This window comes from Urocitellus parryii, chromosome X (genome assembly GCF_045843805.1).
Source record: "Urocitellus parryii isolate mUroPar1 chromosome X, mUroPar1.hap1, whole genome shotgun sequence".
Taxonomy (NCBI): domain Eukaryota; kingdom Metazoa; phylum Chordata; class Mammalia; order Rodentia; family Sciuridae; genus Urocitellus; species Urocitellus parryii.
The window spans coordinates 127548865-127571855 of NC_135547.1; the positions used below are offsets into that span (position 1 = coordinate 127548865).

At 50.6% G+C, this 22991-nt stretch overlaps 1 protein-coding gene across 2 annotated transcripts; it reads left to right on the forward strand.

Moving 5' to 3' along the window:
• The first annotated feature begins 53 nt into the window (after window positions 1-53).
• On the forward strand, window positions 54-19427 carry Pnpla4 (patatin like domain 4, phospholipase and triacylglycerol lipase). 2 transcript variants are annotated; one of them, XM_026411156.2, is made up of 7 exons: window positions 54-112; window positions 1291-1475; window positions 4425-4519; window positions 4685-4820; window positions 13665-13730; window positions 18345-18497; window positions 19184-19427. In XM_026411156.2, the coding sequence occupies exons 2-7, from the start codon at window positions 1296-1298 to the stop codon at window positions 19313-19315; spliced, it is 762 nt and encodes a 253-aa protein (XP_026266941.1). In that variant the 5' UTR covers window positions 54-112; window positions 1291-1295; the 3' UTR covers window positions 19316-19427. The 2 variants fall into 2 exon arrangements, with proteins under 2 accessions (XP_026266941.1, XP_026266940.2); XM_026411155.2 differs by lacking the exon at window positions 54-112 and adding an exon at window positions 144-576.
• The last annotated feature ends 3564 nt before the right edge of the window (window positions 19428-22991 follow it).

A 22991-nucleotide genomic window follows, 5' to 3' on the forward strand; every position in this document is an offset into this window, starting at 1 on the left:
GGCGCGCGGCGAGCGGAGCTCGGCTCTGATAGGCGGGGCCGCCTTGAGTGACATCCCGCTTCCCCCTTCTGGTTAAGGGCCATCCACACGGAAGTGCCTCAGGCTGGCATTGGTAGGACCGAGCGCCGGGGCCCGAGCGAGGCTCGGGAGGGTCCGGGTGGGCTGCCCCGGGGGTGGAGAAATGAGGCAGTAGCCCCACCTACCCCGGGCAGCTGGAGATCTCCGGGTCTGCGCCTGATGGGCCTGACCACCTAGGAAAAGACCACCCAAATCCCGCCCCCACCCCCCAAGCCTGCACAAAACCTGGGCTGGGCCCTGCAGCGCTGGCCCGGATTCTCTGTGCAGCCTGCAGAGGCTCAGCCTCCCCCCTGCACGGGGCCCAGCTTGGGGTATCAGCAGCAAACCGTCCCTCAATTCCTGGTCCAGCCTGGGTGCCTCCCCCCAGTGCCCCAGAATCAGGATTTGGGGCTCCCCTAGGAAGCCAGGATGGACAGGCGTGTGGGGACAGGGTTTCCTTCACGTGGGCCTATTGTGTCCACTGGGGCTTTGCAGCACGTACAGAATATTCATATTTAGGTGTGTTGCAAGTATATCCTGGTGGAAATTCACTGTAGGAAGCCTTCTGGAGCTTTTCTCAGCCGTGACCTCAATTTGTCTGGAGCTCCTTGGGAATGAAGGGTGTTGCATTGTTGGATAATAGCTTACTGCATTATTAATCAATAAAGGGGTATCAGAATTTTTAAAAGATAAGGATACCCGCGATGGAAATGGAGGTGGACCAGGACCTATCTTTGAAATTCACTGATGCACTTCCAAAGAGCAAATGAATCTGTGGCTCGCTTGGAATTTGATGCAGTCTCTAATAATTTCCCCATTTTTGCAAGAGCAACGAAAGTCTCCAAAGTTCAGAAAAAAAAAAAAAAAAAAAAAGCTCAGAGGACTGGCCAGTTGGAATTTATACATTTGTTTCTTGCAAGTAATTAAAAAGAACAAGTATGGAAACTTGGGCGATTTGTTGTTGTTTTAATAATTAACCAGAGTATTGAATCCATGTTAAAAAAAAAAAAGAAAGAAAGAAAGAAAGAAAGAAAATGGTTCCCTGAAAAACTGCTGGGATTGATTAGAATTCATTGAAACCACTGCACTTAGAGAATTATACGTTAAAAGAAAACCATGGCAGGAAAACAGGCGCAAAATGACACAGTGTGTGGAATGAACTCTACTAATGGGTAACTTTTTCTAATTATTTTTATTTTATTCATTTTTGTTTTTCTTTTGACGGTTCTGCAGGTAGAATGAAGCCCATCAACTTGTCCTTTGCAGCCTGTGGGTTTCTGGGCATTTACCACTTGGGGGCAGCATCTGCCTTTTGCAGACACGGCCAGAGGCTGCTGAAGGATGTCCAGGCCTTCGCAGGGGCCTCTGCAGGATCCTTGGTGGCTTCTGTCTTGCTAACAGCGCCAGAAAAAATAGAGGTAATTAAGCAGTAACGAGGCTGTGTTCCTCATTAAGAAATTAAAAGGGAATGGAGACCAGGAGTGCCGACTCTTTACAGAGAAATCAGGCTTTGCCTGGGAAACAAAAGGTTCAGACTTTTCTCTAAGATCCACTCTTTAGGGATCTGTGCCCTGGGTTTGGAAAAGAAGATTATTTGGGGTGACAGTAAGGCAAGGCTATAAAAATGCTCTCGAGTTTTTATTTAGCCTTAAGACGCCAGCACTGTTTCTTGCAGCAAAGGATTTTTTCTTCTTTCTCTGAGCACGAGGAGAGCACAGAGCCTCTTTTCAAAGGCTCGAACATGTGGCCGGTACCTCTCTGCTCACTGCTATTTTCTAACAGGCGCGTAAACGAAACTGGGCCTACCGTTTCAATTAAGTGGAATGATATGGGAATTTAATTTGTTTTTAATTCTCACCGTAAGTAGAAGCTCTGAATTCCAAGCAGTTTAACCAGAAGTAATAAAAAAATTAGCCGTCATTAGGTATTTTCTTGAATGCAATCTATGTTTTTAAAATCGGTTTTCTGCTATCTGGACTGTGATCAAACATTCACCGACTCCGAGCTGGTTTCTAGGGGTGGAGAAAATATTTGCTAATTACTTACACAGGCGAAAGGCTTGGAACCGTCAGAAGACAAAGATTTAACCCATGCGTGCCCGAGGATGAGTCTCAAGGCTGCGGGGATTTTAAACACCAAAATCTCAGTCTCAGATTTCAGGGAAGTTTTTCAGAAATCCAGCCACCTCGTCTTTAGGTGGTTGGCGTTCAGAAAACTAGAAAAGTGACGAAAAGCCATAGTGATGACACGGGATGAAAACCTTGAGGTGTGAATCCCCCACCCCCAAGCTTGCAAAATCCTGGGCTTTGAATTGCAAGCTCTCGCTCCGCCCAGAACTGCTTTCTTTTTTCGCTGCAGCCAGCTGTGGCCTGGAGAGGAGGGGGAGGGGACTTTGGCTTCCTCTTTCATTGAGTCTTTAAGTGGAACAAATCCCTGAGCTCTGGAGTTGAGTCGATTTGATTTCTCGTCCTCAGCAAATTCAGAAATGTATTAACTGTGATGAACTCTTTACATGGTTTGGAAACGCGACAATAATATAGGCATTTATGCCGCTGGAATTCTGCGATGTTAAGACGATGCCTGATTTGCTTGGATTGTTTTCAAATCAGATTACGTGGTTTTTTTTTTTTTTTTTTTTTTTTTTTTTTTGGAACAACTGGGAATTGAACCCAGGTCCTCACACACACTAGGCAGATGTTCTACCACTGACCCACATCCCCAGGGCTGTGCCACAATAACCTGTTGATGGAAGGCTATTTCTTTTCTCTTTAGCCATTGGAAATAGCTGGTCGATAAAATTGCTTTGAGGGTTTTTGTTTTGTTTTGTTTTGTTTTGGAAAACTCTCCAATCTACTCAAATTACAGGTTAGCTCGGTTCTGCTTGGTGGTGTAAATTCCTGGAGCTTTTTTCACTCTTGTGACAAATATGCAATTAATCTTGTTGGGAGCTTATGCAGGTCTAATTAAGAGGAGCACCCTCCATGTCTAATTAAGAGGAGCCAGAGCCGGAATGCTCCGCGTCTTTGAGGTGGTGGGCGAATGGAGGCAGGGATAGGTGAGAAAGAGCCTGGAGCTGCAAAGCCTTCCCCAGCAAACCGCCCCTCAATTCCTGGTCCAGCCTCAGGACTTGCAAGGAAGGCCTAGCATTGGTCACCGTGGGGCACTCAAAGGTGAACAAGTCCACTCCTTATTATTGCCTCCTGTATCTCTGCCCCCGGTCCAGCTCCCATTGAAAGTCCTAGCCCAGATGTCAGACTGGAGGGAAGCCTCTCCGGCCCTGAGACTGGGGGCTGATACCCACTGTATTGGCTTCCTGTTGATGCTGTAACCAGGGGCCACCAATCCTGCACAAGGAAGAGGTTTCAGGACCTTTCACAGCAACCGCAGAACCTAGATGAGATGCTCCTAAGTAGTTGGTGGGGACATTAGGTCGTCAGACAGAGCCCAGCAGGGAACAGGTTTCAGACACAAATCGCCTTCTGAGCTTCTGGGCTGGTGGAGGCCAGAGGCCTGCGCTTAGCCATATATTCTGAGTTTACTCCTCGTCGGGAGAACGTGAGGTCAGATACCAAAGTTAACATCCACGGCGGCTAAAGGGCTCTGTCATCACAGTGCCCAGCCCAGGCAGGGTCCAGCCTCGGCAGGATCTTTGCAATGAATCTGCGGCTCCTTCAGAGAACCTGACTGGCTCAGAATGCAGACCTGGATCCAAATCCTGGCTCCCACGTGCATTTCTGATGTGCTGTTGGGAAGGGTCCTCTCATCTCTGCAGGCCTGGGTTTTCTTACCTGCCAAGTGAGGTGATCAGACCCAGCTTGCAGGGTCCCATGACCATGCTGCGACAACCAGCCTTGGTGGACCCCAGCCCAGGGTGCACAGGAGCACCCCTGCCCCAGGGCTGCCCAGTGCTCCAAGACACACCTCCAGAGACAGCCACTGTGCTTCCTGCATCCGTTGTCATTCATCTGTGCCCTTGTAGGGCTGCCATTGAAATGCTTCCGAGGCCGGGAATTGGGGAGGGAGAGAAGGTTAATGGTGCCTGGCAATCTGTAGAAGAATGCTCTACATTAGAATTTCAGTCCAGTCTTCAAGGCCTTTTCAATTCTCGAGTAAGGCCATTGGAGGTGGCTTAAAAAGAAAGAAAAAAAAAAAGAGAGACAAATTGTAAGAACAAGTAATTTGCCCTGGGCCTAACAAGAGTGGACCAGGAGATGGGAGGGGGGAGGTTTGCACACTTGTGCAAAAGAGTGTGGCATCCTGTGTCCGGCTGGGTGGGCGTGTGCCATCCAGAGCAGTGGGCGGCGTTTTGGAAGAGGGATGAACTCATGTGGACAGTGCAGAGGGTCCGATGCTCATTTCTTTTTCAGGAGTGTAACCGGTTCACCTATCAGTTTGCTGAAGAAACGCGAAAGCAGTCTTTCGGGGCGGCGACCCCCGGTTACGACTTCATGGCCCGGCTGAGGTACGTGTTTCCATGGCGTATTTCCCCCCCAAGTACTCGAAGACAGAGTGTCCAACGCTCTCCAACAAAGCGTGCCAAGCGCAGCCCTCGCTCCTGTGAAATATTTACAAAGTCGCTCAATAATTCACGGTGAGTAATGCGTGTGGCTTGCTTTTCCTTCTCCAGGAGCGGCGTGGACTCCATCCTTCCTCCCCACGCCCACGAGCTGGCCCAGGACCGCCTGTACGTCTCCATCACCAACACCAGGACCCGGCAGAATTACCTGGTCTCCCGCTTTCCCTCCAGGGAAGACCTCATTAAGGTAGCCCAGCCGCATTTCCCATTTGCAAAAAAAAAAAACCAAATGCTGATTTAGATACTTCCCAGAAATAATAAGCATCGCCCGCCGGGCTCTTCAGATCCGGGGTCGGGTACCAGGCTGATGGACGCTCAGGGCGCAGTACATTATGTGTCTGATGAATGGCTCCCCCAGCCTCCCCCGCAGGCCGCCAGGCCCGCGCCTCCTCTACTGTCTCCTCATTTTCAGGCTTCACCACTTACCACGGGAAGCGAGTTGCGGGTGCGGTTTAGTAGCAGTGATACTCCCTGAAATTTCCGTGGCTGATACTGGGTCGTTTGTGGAGGAGCGTCCACACGGGCGCTCTTATTCCATCCGTCCAGAGTCGTCTGTGAATCAGGAGGCACAGGCCTTAGGACAGCCCTTTTATTTATTTATTTTTTTTATTTTCTTTTTCGATATTTATTTTTTAGTTGTCGTGGGACACAATACCTTTATTTCATTCATTTATTTTTATGGGGTGCTGAGGCTCGAACCCAGGGCCTCTCACCTGCCAGGCGAGCGCGCTCCAGCTCCGAGCCCCAGCCCCAGCCCGGGGGACGGCCCTTTTATGACTCCACAATGAGGAAGTCCTGGTGGAAAGATTTGATGGGGTGTGACACACGCCAAGGTTGACACCTACCGCCGCTTCCCCACGTGTTTGAACGTTGGAGAAGCACGCCGAGGCAAGCATACGAAGCAGGGTTTATTTAAAAAGGGGCAACGCAGACTCCTCCCAGGAGGGAGAAGGGGCCATAGCTGGTAGCCTGGTGTCCCCAAGAAGCGAGGGGTTCTGCCCTTTGTATATCTCCTAGGAACCAGCTCTGGTGTCCGGGTCTCCACCTTTCAATCTAATGTTCCGTTTTGTGTCTTGCATCTTGTTTTCATGCCTTTCTGTCCACAGGCATGTGGAAGTTGCTGGGTGGGGAATTCATCGTCTCTGGGAAATGCTTTTACCGGTTAATTTCCAAATAACGGTGAACTTGCTCAGGTGATGCTGGAGTGTCCGTCTCTCGGGAAGGGCGCCCATCTTTAGAAAACGGGGCAGATTTTCCTCAGTCCTTTTGTGCGAATCATGGCGACTTTGGATGACACAGAGAATGATGTTCTGATACAGCAGGAGGTAATGGGTGGAGGCCGAAGAACTCGGGTGAGACAGCAGGTGCACTGGTTTTTAACATCACCTTGATGCTGCCGTCCGGAATGCTTGATGACATGTTGAATGGACAGGCGGAAGTACTCCGCGTTCCTGTTCACCGCCATCACTTGTAACCGTCTTTTAATCTCAGAAGAAGAATTTTCTTCCGTGATCTTATTATAAATCTTACAATAATAATATTCTGTAGACTTAGACAATATCAAGAGGACAGCTGGTCACCCCACACCTGAGTTGTCCCAGGCTATCGATGACCCATGCAGACACACAAGGACTGCCATTTCTCTTCTGGCTCGCCTAGGAAGAGATGGGGGCCGTCGTAATGTAAAACCAGCAGGGCCCCTTGCCTCGGCTGACCTATTTTCTTCTGGTTGAACTATGACGGTTGTACGTATCTCCGTGGTACAGAATGTGGTTTTCTGATACTCGCGCACAATGGCAAAACGACCCAACAGGGCCAGTAGCAGGTCCGTCACTTGCAACGGTCATCATTTCTTTGGGAATATGAGAAACCCTTCCTTCTAGCAACTTGGAAATACAGAATAACATTACTATTGCCACTCTACACCAGGGCTTATGCCTCTTAGGTACCTGTGTCTGGTACCCAGTAGCCACCCTCTTTCTGTCATCCCCACCTGGTTTATTGGCCAGGGCCTCGCATCCCGCACATCTTACTGCTTGGTTACTTTAGCTTTCGCCGTTTGGAAGGAGGCTCCGCCAGGAGGTCAGCGATTGCTGGTTTTCCCATAGCTGCCCCAGTGCCCGGGACATGGCCAGCCACGACACAGGGGCTCCACCAACACGTGAATGAAGACATAAACCAGCCGAGGTGGCATCTATTACGATGGCCTGCTTTAAAAGTAGGAAGTGGGTCCCGGACGTTCCATGACCTGTGCGAAATTCAGTAGCTAGTCAGCGGTCCACCTGGCGGGACAGTGCATTCTTCTCTAGCCTTCTGCTCCGGTCACACCTGAAGCTAAATAAAAATACTCATCTTTTCTGTCCCTTTGGGTTTGGCCGGCAGAATGCGGGCCCCCAAAGACATCCGTACCTGAGTCCCCAGAGCTGTAAAGACAGGCATGCTCCTGCATTGTCCCAGTGGACCCAGAATAAGCACAAGAGTCTTGAGAAGTGGAGCCCTGTCCTAAACTGGAGGTGCTGTGGCTGATTCTGAGATGTGAAAGCCGTGTTCAGGTGCAGCTGCTACGGGCGGATCCCCACTGACAGGGAACCTCAGCCTTGAGACCCAATGCAAGTGACTCCATCTAGTACCTGGATTAGCAAGGAAATGATTCCTCTCGGGAGCCTCCAGACGGGAACAGAGAGCCCTGCCTGGTACCACCCAGAGCACCATGGGACCTCCCGTCAGCGTGCGCAGGGCTGTGTCTTGTTTGAAGCTCTGGTGGTCATCTGTTATGGCAGCGATGGCAAACTCTTGCCATAGGGAAACACCGTGTCTCCCTGTTTCCCGGGGTTACAGCTACGCAGAGAACTGGCGCAATTATTTGGGTTCGTCAAAAAGAAGAGAAATAACTGATGTCCCTGTGTAAGACCTCGCAAGGAGACTATTGAATAATTAGCATCGATCCCGGGTTCTACAAGAAGCCTTCTCCATCTTGAGCAGAATGCTTTAACCTTTTCAGACGAAAATGAAGGGAGGACATTTCCTTTGTAGCAGATGGTGACTATAAAAATATATGAAGTAGCCGCTTGGAACAGGCATGAAGCATCGAGTTGAACCGAGTAAGCATGGTGAGGACCGAGAGGGAGAGCCCAAACCCAGCAGTGTGGGGGGACATGCAACCAGCATGGTGCACGCCTGTAACCCAAGTGGCCCAGGAGGCCGAGGCAGGAGGATCATGAGTTCAAAGCCAGCCTCCGCAAAACCGAGGTGCTGAGCAACTCAGCAAGACACCTGCTCAGGACCAAGCGGGATTCTGTGATTCGGACAAAATGGTTTTCAAGGGCCTGAAACGTAACCCAGGCAACCGTTGTCCTCATAACCCAGACGTCAGAGGTGTCGCCTGCAGCAGAGCTGATGGAAGACGGTTTGTCCCCGAGCTGCATGGCCTCCGCAGCCTCAGAGGAGCCAATGGAAGGCAAGGAAGGAAGAGGGTGCGTGGGGTCCGTCGGGGAAGTACCCAGGGTGGCTCTGTGCGATGACACCAGGCAGCTGTGTCTGTGAGCTCGAGTTAGGGTGGAGGAACACGGGAGAGTGCTAGACGCGGTGCCCCGGTTGCCTTGTGTGTCCATCGCTGTCATGAGCTCATTTATCCGCCCCCTGCTACGTGAATCTCTTAAAGGTGCCTGGTGCTTCCCTGGGCACCCGCTCACTGCTGCTCTTTAGTATAGACAGGGTGCTGTGTGCCTGCAAATACAGCCTTGAACCCGGGGCTTACAACGTGTGCGTGTGCATGTGTGCACCCGTGTGCATGTGTGTGCATGTGTGTGCACCCGTGTGCACGTGTGTGTGTGCACGTGTGTGCACCCGTGTGCATGTGTGTGCACCTGTGTGCATGTGTGTGCACCCGTGTGCATGTGTGTGCACCTGTGTGCACCCGTGTGCATGTGTGTGCATGTGTGTGCACCCGTGTGCATGTGTGTGCGTGCACACGTGTGCAGGTTTAGGCCTGTCCGTGCTCTCCGGGATCATGCACCCTGGCTCCCTGCTGCAAAATGATTCTTTTGATTGATGATGTGATGCTTCTGATGGTTTCCCAAGAGCCTCCCGATGCCCTCATTATTTGTGTGGCCAAAGATGCATTTTATTTGCGGCTGTTATGGTTTGGGTCTCGAATATCCCCCTAAAGCCCAAGTGTCGAAGGCTTGCTTCCCAGTGCAGCGCTGTCCCCGGTGGGGCTTTGGGGCCTGGTCAGAGGACCAGGTCTGTGTTTTGCCCCTGGAAGCCCCTTCTCTCTCTGCTGCTTGAGTGTCAGTCAGGAGGTGAGCGGCTCTCCTCCACCGCGCCCTTCCGCCATCGTGTTCTGCCCCACCTCAGACTCGAGCCACGGAGCCAGCCCACCATCGACTAAAACCTCTGAAACCATGAGTCAAAGTAAATCCCTCCTCTCTGTTCTTCCTGGCGGGCATTTTGTTCACAGGGAAGAAAAGCTGGTCGCACACAGGGCTTCATGGTGTTCCGAATCGTATTTCCATGGGGATTATTTCACTTGGTGTTTTCTACTTTACAAAGCTCGAGAAGTCACACCCTGTGGCCTGGAATGTACTTACCACCCCTTCCCCTCTGCCGTCGGTGACCAGGTGAAGACAGGGAAACACGGTTGCTGACTGCCGCCCGACGACTTGACTTGACCCAGGGAGGGGACAGCCTTTGGTGCCTGCCCATCAGCCAGGGCCCCAACGCGCCGCCTGTATACAGCTCCCTCCTTTATCCCCACTGGTCCAAGAGGTGTATTTCAGGTGCATAAAGAAAAGGTTGGGGCTGGGGACCTAGCTCAGCGGGGAGAGTGCTTGCCTTGCCTGCACACGGCCCTGGGTCCAATCCCCAGGACCCACCAGCCGTCCACCTGCCACACAGGTAAAGTAGAGCAGGACGATGAAAATACTTCCTCCTCTCTCCAGCCCGGGCCTGTGGATGTGAGACCCCTCCAGGGCCCCTACTCTTGTTCCCCTTCAGTTCCAGATTGTACTCTGGGCCGCTTTCCGTCAGAAGCAACCTTACCACCAGCAAATCCAGGCGCGCTGTAACATCAGCCTTCAGCAGAGCATAATTAGGGAGATAAATCCTGGGTTTAAAAGGAAGTCAGTCCTGCGGCAGCTGCAGGGCGGAGCCGAAGTGCATTTGCCGACGCGGCACAGTGGCATCTTCCTGCGCCCCTCACCTGGGGCAGATCCTGAACCTCTTCGTGTGCAGAGTCGATGCACACGTGTGCTCTGAGACATGCCCTTCTGACAGGCCTGAATACTCCTCTGTTTGGATGGCCAGGGAGAAGGTCACCTCTAACAGTGTCCCCGGCTCTCCTGGGAGCGGGCACCCTGTCCCCGTTGCTCCGATGTCCTGAATCTCCTCGCACCTCGCTCCTTTATAGCCGAATCTTCTCCCATTGAGCTCTTGTGAAGGTGGAACCAGGACTGAATTTCAGATTGGCCATTATCTTGGCAGGGACCGGAGGAAGATAAATTTGAATCTGTCTTTGAATGTCAACGGCGCCAGCAGGCTCTGTGTCAACAGCCAGATTCTCATCACGCTGCGCAGTAAACTTCAGGCCTGAAGGAAACTTGTTGAGAATTTATACGCGAAGGAAGTTAAGCCACATCATTTTCTCAACACCCCCCTTTTCTATAAAACGCGAAATGAAAAGAGCCAGCGAGGACGTGTCCTGAATACGCCCTGGCCAATGTTCTGAGCCGCTGCCACGGGAAGCCACCAACTTTGATTTTCATCCTTGTATATTTAAGTAAGAATAAAATGAAAAATCGACGCTTTCACAGTGCACACCACGTTTAAAGCACTGTACCCAGAGACGGGGCAGGAAGGTGAGCCTTGGCTTTTCTCATCAGTGTGCCCAACCACGGAGCTCTGGACATCTGGGGACCTGTGGCTGACCCCCGCCGTCTGCTCTGCCTGCGTGCGGCACGGTGTGTCAATCATGCAAACAACAATGAGTTTTGCAAAAGAGAGTTGATTCACCCAGCAGCGCAGCAGAGGGGTGGGAGACCCGGGTCTTGAATCTGCCTCCTGGAGGCCGGGGTTCAGGATATTTGTGGGATAAAGGAATCAGGGGGACTTGGGGCTTTGGGAAGGGTGACTGGAGGTGAAATCATTAGTGGCGTGGGTGCGCGATCTTCACGGCTCCTGACGGTGGGTGTGCACACACGGCTGCTAGCATGCTCTGAGGAGGGAGTTTAACCCTCTGACTTTGAAAGGCCACCTACCACAGGGGACCCTTGGGCAGACCCAAAGGAAAGGTAGGTGGTTGCAGCCAGTTTGACGCAGACAAGAGCAGCCTCCAAATTCCTGAAATCCACTTAGGCATCTGCTCCTCCCGTTTCCCATGTATCAGAGGTGTTTCCCGTGTCACCCGGAGTCCCTTGCTTACTAGGTCACCGCTAAAACTGGTGATAAAAAACCAGGAACAGGGCTGGGGTTGTGGCTCAGCAGAGGGTGGGGACATGACCCTTCCGTGGACAACAGCTGCTCTAGGTGTCTTGAGATGGATCGGTGACGTTGAAGTGGCACGCTGGGACTCAGTGTTGTATTCAGGGGTCTTAGCACGTCAGCCTCCACCTCCCTCCTTAGGAAACCCTATCTGCTGCCATCCCATGGCAGCAAGGGAAGCCGCTCCCTTCTTAACTACCCAAAGCTAATTTCCTCACTCAGGTTGCCTTGATGCAGACATCACCGGGCCATAAAAAGGGAGAGTGAATAGTGTCAGGAAAAAAATGCGTTGGTGTAAGGGCACGCACTTCCCAGCTCTGTGCACTCTTCCTATCCTTCAGGAGGGATTCTAACGGTGATCATCTGCAGGGAAGTAATTGGATCCCTTTCTTCCCCCCCCCCCCCCCCCCCGCATCCAAATACGCTCCTGGGCTCCTGGGTTGCCTCCCGGTGCAGGGGTGTGGTGGAGGGACTGTCACCCCGTCCTGTTGTGCGACGCAGGGAGACCTTGAGCCGAGCGTGTTGCTACAGGCAGGTCCGCGCGGACTGGGAGGCGGTCAAGTCTCCTGCGAGCTTGTTATCCTACCTCGCCATAAATAAATGAACGGATCCATAAAAACAGAAAGAAAGAGGATCCTTCCCTCCCTCCGGGAAGCGCTTCTACCCATGAGCGCGCACTGGGTCTTTGCACAGACAAGTGATTAAGAGAGAGATGCAGGAAACTGGCCAAGAAACAAACAGGAGGCAAGACCGGGACTCAGTTCCTGGCCCTGGAAGACATCCAAGGGAAGGTGTGTGTGGTGTGGAAATCAACCCCAACCCAGGTGCAGGCTGACGCACTCGTGAGCTCAGCCACCCTTGGGCGGGCCATGTCGCCGCCTTGAGCAGTAATTCTGAGAGTTCAGGCAGGCGCTGGGGGCGGGGTGGCGCACAGCGGAGTCCCCTCCCTGGTGTGCGCGTGTGGGCACAGGCCCCAGCTCTCAACTGACCCAACACCCCGCTGTCAACATCTTGGCATTGTTTGCACTTTCTGAACAGGGAAAACGGGCGTTTGCTTTTTGCACGGGGCTCACAGATCATAGAGCCAGTTCCGGCACAGAGATCCAGGGTGATGTGACAGAGCGGTGTGACCCCGGGCTGATGGCCTTGTCCTCTCCTGCCGGAGTCCCTGGGCTGTGCCGTTACCATGACGTTGCCACTTCAGACCGCCGTCCCCAGAAGCTTCCTGAGCTACGTGTCTGTCGGGAGCCTATTATCGCGGGAGCTCTCATAACCAGGACCTCCATCTGCCCTTGACCCCAGAGTGCCACCAGCAGCCTGGGCCCTCCTTCTCTGTCTTGCTAGGGAACGTGACGGGCAGCAGCCTAGTGCCCCGTGGGGGACGCACCAGAGCCCTTCTTCCCTGGTTTCTATCCGCCATGAGACAGGCGCAAGGAAGAGCCACCTCAGGAGGAAGCACACACCACGGCTCAGGGACCCCGGTGCAGAAATCACCACCAGGAAGGGCTTCCCGCTCCTGCCCTGCGGGGTGCAGCCCAGGGGAGAATTTCCTACAGAAATCCCGTTACACTGTCACCCGCCCGGGCCTGTAATTGAGTGGCAGATCCGCATAAATAGGCTTTTGAGAGCTAACCTAAAAAAAATCATACCCATGATATGATTTCTTGGCGGGGAGATGCCTTCTGAGTTCTAAATGATTCTAAACACATGATTTATAAGCCAGGGTTGGGGCTCTAATCCATTTCTGAATAATGCATGTTGGGGAAAAAAGAAAAAAAAAGCCTCATGAAATCTTTGCCGATAAGCAGCCCTAGAGCCTTTCCCTTATCAGCTGAGAGATGAGAGCTGAAATATTCCACGTCCGATGCCGCCTGTTCCCAAACAGAGCCCTCGCTGCCCATTCCAGACCCAGGCGGCTGCCCAAGAGGACGTGGAGATGGCGGGAGAGCCGCCAGAGCTCGGCGGCTGCTCTGGGAAGAACCGATCCTCTCCTGAATGAGGATCCTTTCCCACTTTTCAAACGGAAGATAGCGACTCGTGGGTCTCCTTGCATTTCATGATTCCTGGGCTGGATGGAACGTGGAGTGTCTAAAAAAACGTACTGTCCCCTTTGCCACATCCTGGTAGCATCCGTGGGGGCATCCTGCACCGTGGGGAGTGAATCTCCCCTAAAATAATCAGGGGGCTTCTTCTTCCACAGAATAACAGGGCGACTTTAAACACCATTTTCCTAGCAATTGGTAGAACATCAGGAATCATCCGTTAGCAACTGCAAGGAATTGAGATACCGGTTCCAAAAGGACTTGGTCTTCTGCACTGATTTCGACTTAGGAGCATGTAGTTCACCCGTTTGGGGCGCGTGGATCGGTACCTATGATGTTAGGGCCTTCTCCATGTTGAAAGCGTCATATTTTTTTATTACGTGAGTGTGAGCGTTCGTGTCTGGACGTGCGTGGAAGGTGTTCGTGTCATAAGAGTCTCGTTCTAAATGGTGCCGCGGCGGCTTTCCGGGGCGGCCTGTCGAGCTGAGCCCTTTCTCTCTCTGTGCACCCAGGTTCTCCTGGCCAGCAGCTTTGTGCCCATCTACGCGGGACTGAGACCAGTGGAATACCAAGGGCAGGTAAAGTCGCCGTCACAGAGGAGCTCACGCCAATCTCCCCAGAAATCCACCTCCTCCAAAAGGGGCCGTTTCCCATATTCTGGTCCAGATCCACGGGTTCGCATTCTTTGCATCAATAGTTTTGTTTCCAAGAAAAAGAACTGGATGCTCTTTGATCCCTTATCAAAATGCGGCAGCTCTCTCCCCGTCAGGGACACTGGTTCAACACCTGCCTCTCATCCCCCAGCACCGACTCTGTCTGACACCCAGCAGAGACAGGCTTTTTATAATCAAGCACCATTTCTACTTCACCCACACCAGCCAGCGAGGTGGGTTTAGCATCCGAGGATCTCTTTAACGTAGACAAGGTGAGCATCAGGTATTTATATGACATACGTATCCTGTCGTCCAATACCAGTCTCCGTCCGGACGACTCAGTAGCCACGTGCTTAGGACATATCATTTGTAGGGAGGTCCCTCTCTTTAGCCATCTGAAATCCTGACTGCGGCCAATTAGAAGCAATACACCCAGGGAATTTTTTTAAAGAGTGCATAAAAAATTTACCTATCCTACAAACTAGGTAAGCTTTCCTAATATCTCCTATTTTTGATGCTGTCAGTCCCAGCTAAAACATGTTCAGTCTCCAAGGAAAGTATGGCCTGTTTTGTCATTTAGAATTTTATTTGCAATACATCACGCTCGGAAGGCATCGTTCAAGTATTATTTTCCCTCTGGAAATGAGGTTGGCATTTATTTCTACATTACGTTTTTGAATAGACTTAAAAGTCGCTATCAAAAAACCAGCTTCGTACGGTGAACATTGGTTTTGTAACGATGTGAAATCTAAGTGACTTGAAAGTACCCTTTATAATAAATATACTCATTATAAAAATGGGAACTATGGTTAAGAAAAATCCTAAGGCATTTCGTGAGATTGTGCATTCACATCCAAAGAGGTGTGTCAGTTCGTTCCATGTTGCTATCACACAATACCTAAGGTTCGTAGTTTATAACCAAAAAGGTTTTAAGCTCGCCATTTGCAGACTGACAGTCCAAGGCCGAGTGAGCCCACCCGTGAACCTCTGGTGAGGATCTCTCACTTCCTGAGTAATAGAATCTCATTTTATCTGGACGGATGGCCGTGTAGCTCAAAGGTTAGTTTTCTTAGCTTGCCCTGCAGATGAGTATGCCTACCCATTGAGTTGTTGGCCAAGAAGATGTAAACTGAGATTGGACTTACAGCCAGGAAGGTGGTATACAGGCCAACGAGATGCAAGCCGAATTCCTGTGAGGCACGTGGGAAGGGAGATTGTGCATTTTCTGTTCTTCTTGTCTTCCTTTCCTGTTTCCTGGAACTTAGACGTGATGACTGCAGCCTCAGCATTCATTGTGAAACGTGAGGTCAAACATCACACCCTGGAGATGCCAAGTAGGGAGCTGGGCTCCCGAATCTTTTTCCTTTTTGGATGGGGAGGAGGGGCCCCGGTAGTAGACCCCACTCGTAGGCCAGGTTATCACAGATGCCTGCCATCCACTTGGGACAAGAGGAGCATCCTCAGAAGGAATTGTAACTGATATTCTCCAAGAGAGAGCATCAGCATCGGCAAACGGCCAACTGTCCGAATGACGATCGCGTCCACGAGGGCCCGGCGCAGATGAGAAGAAAGGCTTTAGGATTTTTTGTTTTTTTGTTTTTTTCCCTTTGGTCTGAGTTAGAATTCAAGCGATATTTTTATTTTATTTTTACAAGAACGCCTGTTGAAAATCGGTCAATTGCAGACCTCTCCCCTGAGCCTTTGCATTACGGATCAATCATCTTTCATGATTGACACACATGGGAAAGAGAATGGTGAGAGACTCTCTTCCTGTGCATTTACATAGAATCATTACCACCGTCCTTAGGCTCCCGTCTCTTCCTGACTTCGGCATTTCCCACAAAAGCCTAATTCAGTCTTTATCTCAGCGAACGGCCCCGGCCGGGCTCTCTGGACCCTCTGGATTTGGCTGGATGGGAACCTCAGTGTCCATCAGTACGGTTACGACCACGGGCCATCTGTAGACCCAAGGAGGTGGATGTGTGCCAATAAAACTTTATTTAAAGAAGGAAATGGTGGGCCGTCACTTACCAGGCTACAACCTAGAACAAGGAGTTCCCCAAGATGCACTTTCCTCTTGTAAAATGAAGGGACCGGATATGCAGTCGAGATACGGGGCCTGGAGGAAAACCTAATGTCTACGGAGTTTGCTGCCATCTGCAGCTTTAGGTATCCACTGGGGGTCTCGGAACATATCTCCCACAGAAGCTACATCACTGTTGACCCAGGCAACTAACGCTAACGTGGCGCATGCTTGGGATGTGGTCAGAGACTTTTGGAAGGGGGTAGTGGGTGAGCAGTGGTAATGAGGGGCAGCAGTGTAGGTCCAGCAATGAGCTTTATTAACACGGTGACCTTTTAATTTGTTCTTTTTAGTTATTCATGACAGTAGAATGCAGTTTGACGTACCATACACACATGGAGTATAACTTATCCTAATTAGATCCCGTTCCTGTGGCGGTACGTGACGTGGGGTTACACTGTATTCATGTATGAACGTAGGAAAGTGACATCCGATTCATTCTACTCTTTCCTGTTCCCATTCCCCTCCTTCCCTTCATTCCCCTTTGTCCAATCCAGTGACTTCTGTTCTTGCCTTCCCTGCCCCTTATTGTGAGTTAGCATCTGCACATCAGACAGAACACTCTCAGCCTTTGGTTTTTGGGGATTGGCTTATTTCCCTTAGCATGATAGTCTCCAGTTCCACCCATTTCCCAGCAAATGCCATCATTTCCTCCTTCTTCATGGCTGAGTAATATTCCACCATTATAGGTCCCACATTTTCTTTATCCATTCATCTGTTGAAGAGCACCTAGCTTGGTCAGCTATTCTGAACTGAGCTGCTGTAAAAACATTGATGTGGCTGCGTCCCTGTAGTGTGCTGATCTTAAGACCTTTGGGTATATGCTGAGGAGTGGGACGGCTAGGCCAAGTGCTGGTTCCAGTCCAAGTTTTCTGAGGAATCTCCATCCTGCTTTCCAGAGGGGTGGCACCAATTTGCAGTCCCACCCTCAAAGAAAATAAAATGTTTGGGGGTCCATCTGACAAAAGAGGTTGACAGACCTGTACAATGTAAACTGCACAACGCTAAAGAAAGAAATCAACACTTTTCAGAGTTACGGGTCGAATCTGCACGGCTGAACGGAGGGGTGCGTGTTCTGAGCCCAAAATCTCGGGGGGGGGCGCTGAACTCGGGAGTGAGGCCTGTGGCCCACAGAGCCTCCGAGCCGGTGGGATGGCAGCCTCGGAGTGTACAGAGGCGCAGAAATCATTGCTGATGGAGTCATGAAGCCATCTGATGCCTCTGTGTCTCCTAGTCATTTATCCAATCAGAACAAGCTAACAAGAGCCTAACAGAATTTGGAAAAAGGATTTTCGATTCCCTGAAACAGCAGCCATTAACCCCGTCGTAAATTGCAACACTTTTCAACTTAACGAGCCAGATTGACCCCCTTTTCATGACGGTGCACGAGTCAGACGAGCTCGCTCTTGAAGTCTCGGACACGTCCTTCATTTTCCCTGATGAGACCTGTCCAGGTTTTCACACCCTGGGTGGCGGGCTCTGTTGAGAACGTCAAGTGAGATCATTTTGCAAGGCGCCCTGTTACTCTTTTCTCGTAGATCAAGGCCGGGGGGGAGCAAGCTCGGGGTGCGATCATGTATTGGGGGGCCTTTGGTTTTGCAAACCTCCCTTTTGCAGATTTCCCTTATATAACCTGCTATATTTAAAACACAGACAGACGCCGCAATCGTGGTGATGCACATAGAGAGAGCGATACACCTACTTTCAGGTGCACAGATATTCATAGCCGTATATATACATATATATGTGAAGAATTATATAATCTTATGCGTTTTGTTCTTTTCAAAATCATGACAACATGCACATCATTGTGGGTCAGTTTCATTTTAGTCAAATCACCTATTTTTTAGTTGACTTTCGTTCCCTTTTAGAGGAGTCGGGATCCGGCCAAGGCCTTCGTAGCTAATAGAAATGCCAGCCAGAGCACGGTTTCCTAGAGGCAGGGAACACCAAGGTCACGCTCACCTTGAGCTCTCCAAGGGCCCTCCTGCTTGCTCTGAGACCCGCTTAGTTTGCTTGACGGTGGCTCTCACCCTGCACTCACCACCGTCTATAGCTTCAGAACATACGCCTGTCTTTGTGCCCAAGGGAACCTCTTTGCAAACAGAAGGGGGTTTCTGGTTGTCTTATTTATGTTTAACTTTGCTGCACAAAAATGCCCATTTCTGATTCTGACCATAAACAATGGGACCTGCTCCCCGGGCCGGGGAGGTTTTCTGATTCCGTCCAGAGTTCTCCCGAGCTCCGTCAGCAACACAGGCACAAAGATTCCCTTCGCTCCCAACACAGCCGCACAGTCGGATGAGCACCCAGGCGTTCTGATTGACAAGGACACCCAAAGCGTGCACCTTAGGACCGGGAAGGCCAGTCGCTGTGGACAAGGCCCCGCTCCTTCTCTGTGCGTGGGACTCGGGCCGCCCATGGCCACTGACGGACGTGCACCTTCCTCTCCACAGAAGTGGGTGGACGGAGGCCTCACCAACAGTCTCCCCGTCCTGCCTGCAGGCCGCACAGTGACCATCTCCCCTTTCTGTGGACGGCTGGACATCTCCCCCCAAGACCAAGGGCAGCTCAGCGTGTACATCAAGGTCACCAACCAGGACATCATGGTGAGTCATCACCTTCAGTGACATTTACAGTGCCCTCATCCACGGGAAGTCCCCGCAGAATGAATGCAGCCTGCAGTCCCGGCCTGGCAATTCTCAACCGGGGGCCTGGGGCTGTCAGGATGCAGTCCGTCTGCTGCTGGTGAAGTCACTTTTTTGTGGGAGGGGAACAAGGGATTGAACTCAAGGGCACTCGGCCACTGAGCCCCCTCCCCAGCTCCATTTTATATTTTATTGAGAGACAGGGTCTCCCTGAGCTGCTTAGGGCCTCCCTTTGGCGGAGGCTGGCTTTGACCTCACGATCCTCCTGCCTCAGCCTCCCGAGCTGCTGGGATGACAGGCGTGAGCCTCCGTGCCCGGCTTAATTAACGGACATTTTGCGTAGCTTTTCCTCTCTCTTCGGCTCTTTCCCACATCAATACACTTGGTAGGCCGTCGGTGCAGTTTTCGATTGGGTCATTTATTCATTTAGAAAGATGGAAGAACTGAAATATTGGAGAATGTTGCAGAGATACTTAGGGACCCAAATGAGCAACGGACATAAAAGTCTCTTAATCTCACGGATCTGGACCTGGGGCGATGGCACCCCCTGGAGATATTTGGGGTTGTCCTATCTTGGGGTGGCTCCAAGCATCTCGGGGGTGAAGGCTGTCTGTCCTACAACTTGAACTTGTGTCTTTCCCTCCTAGTTGTCCCTGCCCAACCTCATGAGGCTCAACCAGGCCCTCTTCCCTCCGAGCAGAAGGAAAATGGAAGCCCTGTGTCAGCGTGGATTTGATGACACCGTGCAGTTCCTGCGCAGGGAAGGCTGGTTTGAATAAAACGCCGGAGAGCTTAGAAGGAAGGCACAGCAAGTTGCGGATGATTTTGGCGCCTTCTCATTAAACCCTTGTTTTTTAAAAAAAAAATCTTCCAGGACTCTGTCCATTGAATGATGTCCCATTGCAATGTGTTTATTTTTAATACTTGAATCGGTGCTTGGTGCAGGGAAGAGGGCATTGGATTCGAGTTGGCAGCGTCGTCAGGTGGTGAGGAATGGTCTTGGCATCTCCTCCTGCATCAGCTCACGTGCGGATCCAGGCCACAGGGCGGCGGGGCGGCGGGGGGAAGAGGAATCTGGGAAATAGGCAGCATGTTTTAGGATCTGGGAGGGACTTAGACAAAATGCTGCTGAGCACCAAGAGCCGAGTGAAGCCAAGTCGACGACGAGCAGGAATTGAAATCCAGAGTGACCAGGCAGAACCCGTTTTTAAATCAGACTGTGCGGATGCCGCGTCCCACTTCCAGAAGCGGCATCCAATCACGGAGGGCTGACTGGCTGAGACCGCCTTCAGTCTTGCATCTGTTTTGATGGGGTCTCGCCGAGCAGGAACTCTTAATCACCCAGAGGCACTTAGAAACAAACCAGTTTAATGGCGTGGATTTAATTGTCCTGCATTCCTCTTCTTTACCCCCGTGAAACCATTCTTTAAATCAGTTTGATGGTTCTCAAAAGCCCCAGATACACAATTTTTACACACAAACACCAATTATGGCCTCTTTTCTTAGGAGTTCTGCAGAGACCCCGTCTACAGTAATGACGGTCCTGGGGGTGTGTATTCCATCTACGTGAGCGAACGTGGTTCAATCTCCATTTGTGGCTTTATGAAGTGACAGGAAGACTGGATCATCAGTTCACGTTGGTGCCAGTTCATCCAGTAGCTAAATTTTCAGCTGTGCCTAAGATTTTTCACCTTACTCTTTCTCTCTCCTTTTGCAAATATTCTATTTGCATGATCTTTCCATAACTACTTTTGGTGTGTATGGAGGATACCGGGGATTGAACTCAGGGGCACTCGACTGCTGAGCCCCCTCCCCAGCCCTATTTTGCCTTTTATTGAGAGACAGGGTCTCCCTGAGTTGCTTAGGGCCTCCCTTTGGCGGAGGCTGGCCTTGACCTCGTGATCCTCCTGCCTCAGCCTCCTGAGCCGCTGGGATGACAGGCGTGCACCACCGCATCCAGCCATAACTTCTTTCTTCAAGCAAAATAACTTGCTCTCTCAGATTTTTTTGAAGAATGCATTGTAACCCACTACATATATCCTTGACCATGTGGGTGGATGATCCTTTCCTTAAAAAAAAAAAAAAATTGTGAGATGTAGACAAATAAATGTGCGGCGACTTCCTCGTGCAACATACAGCAACGTAATGAAGCACAAGATCTGTGCACCCCAGGGCGTTCCTCAGAGGAGCCGTACCAAGTCCTCAGGGAGGCCAGCCACGGAGCATGCGCTGTCAATCTCTGGCGTGTGTCCCCGGGTGTCTAGACAAACAGAATTCCATGTAGCATCAGCCCTACCATTTGGGGTCAAAATTCTGCAGCGTGCTTGAGCCGACGGATACAAATTTGGAAGAGATTTTGAGACCCAGGTACTGAGATGTTTGCAGGGTGGTTACTGGGGCAGACTGCTCGGGGAGTCTACAGAGGCCATCCCCTAATGTCTTTGGACCCGTCCTTTAAAATCCAACTTGTCTTCCTTTTCTGCTTTCCCATCACGGTCTTCGTAACTACGGGAACCCAGCGCCTCCATTGACGACTAGAGAAAATGAAGTTCAGGGATGCTCTTGAGGAGCAAGGCGTGCACCAAACAAAGAAAGCAAGGAGTCCGCCGGTTCTGGTTGCCCAAGATCAGGTGCAAGATCAGCAATGCAAGATCCCAGGAATCTTGCAAAGAAACTCGCGGCTCGCAGCAATGAACATTTAGATTCCGTTTACCCTGCTTCTTTCTTTATCGTAGTGATAAAAAAAAAAAATGAATGTCATGATAGAAAAACTCCCTCTTTATAAGTACTGATCCTACAGAGTTCTTTGGACTGTGTCACTTTTTACGGCCGGGGAACCAGTCATTACCACAAGTTCAGTGCGTCGAGGATTTTCTTGCTCAAGCTCTATCTAGATGATGGCAAAACCAGCCTAAAAGTGGGAGTGATTATCTGCATCCCTCGAGGCAGGAGGAGACGCAAGTCCCGTGGTTCAGGAAACTCAGAGAGTCGTTCCAACGGTGATCGTGATTTGCAGACTGACAGTTTTCTTGGGATGAACTTACCACGGAACTGGTCAGCTCTGCGCTCTGATTGGTCTCAGCTCCAACCTCATTCAAGTCCGGCCACCTGTCCCTCCCGATGGTGTCTTTTGTGACAAAAGGGTGCTAGTCGGTATGACATGTGTCTCTTGTGCCTTCCGCCTGGACCATGATGTCACCCCTTATGGTCTTCGTGGCACAGGAAGTTTGGAGATTAAAAACCTGGTCTTGGGTTCATCTCTTGGGGCCGCCACATCAAGGACGGAGAACCGGATGGCTTTGAAGTACACCCATCCAGCCCGTCTGTCTGTCTTCACAAGATCATCTTTCCTGGGTGTATTTCTGTGTCCTGTCTTGTTCTTAGAAGGACACCCTTGATTCAGGCTAGATATCATGCCAAGTAACGGCTGCCATGCTTCTTTCCTTTGTAGTTAGTAAGTATCTTGTGGAGAGAGATTTTCAGATGATATACAAAGTTCTAGCTCCTCATCAAGCTCTCAAAATTATTCCTATCCCAAGGTGTTTAGTTATGTGGCCTCCTGGTTTCCACTGGGTATAGTCTCTTATAATCTATCCCCACTTACATTGACGTTCCCATTGTCCCGAGGGTGCTCATCGGGAACCTGTTTAGCCGACTCTTGTTGACAGTTCACGTGGTACTTGGAGCCCTTTCTCACTTTCAGCAACAAGATATCTCAGGCTCATCTTGTTCTTTCTCTGCCTCAGCCTTGAAGTCATCCCTGCCTCCAAGGGGTGTTGCTTCTGTCTAGTGGAAATGGCATTTGTATTTATGGTATCTATAAACCCAACTTATTAGACAAATAACCATGATCGATAGTGGTGTGTGGCTGCTACCAGGCTATCTCAGTGATCCATCCATCGATCCATCCATCCATCATCCATGTACCCATCAGTCCATCTATCCTTCCATCCATCCATTCATCCATCCATCCATCTTTCCATCAATCCATTTATCTATCAATCCATCCATCCTTCCAACCAACCATTCATCCATCCATCAATCCATTTATCTGTCAGTCCATCCATCCTTCCAACCAACCAACCATCCATCCATCCATCCATCCATCCATCCATCTTTCCATCAATTCATTTATCTATCAATCCATTCATCCTTCCAACCAACCATTCATCCACCCATCCATCAATCCATTTACCTGTCAGTCCATCTATCCTTCCAACCAACCATCCATCCATCCATCCATCCATCAATCCATGTCCCCTGAGTCCATCTATCCTTCCATTCATCCATTCATCCATCCATCCATCTTTCTATTAATCTATTTATCTATCAACCCATCCATCCTTCCAACCAACCATTCATCCATCCATCCATCAATTCATTTACCTGTCAGTCCATCCATCCTTGCAACCAACCATCCATTCATCCATCCATCTTTCCATCAATTCATTTATC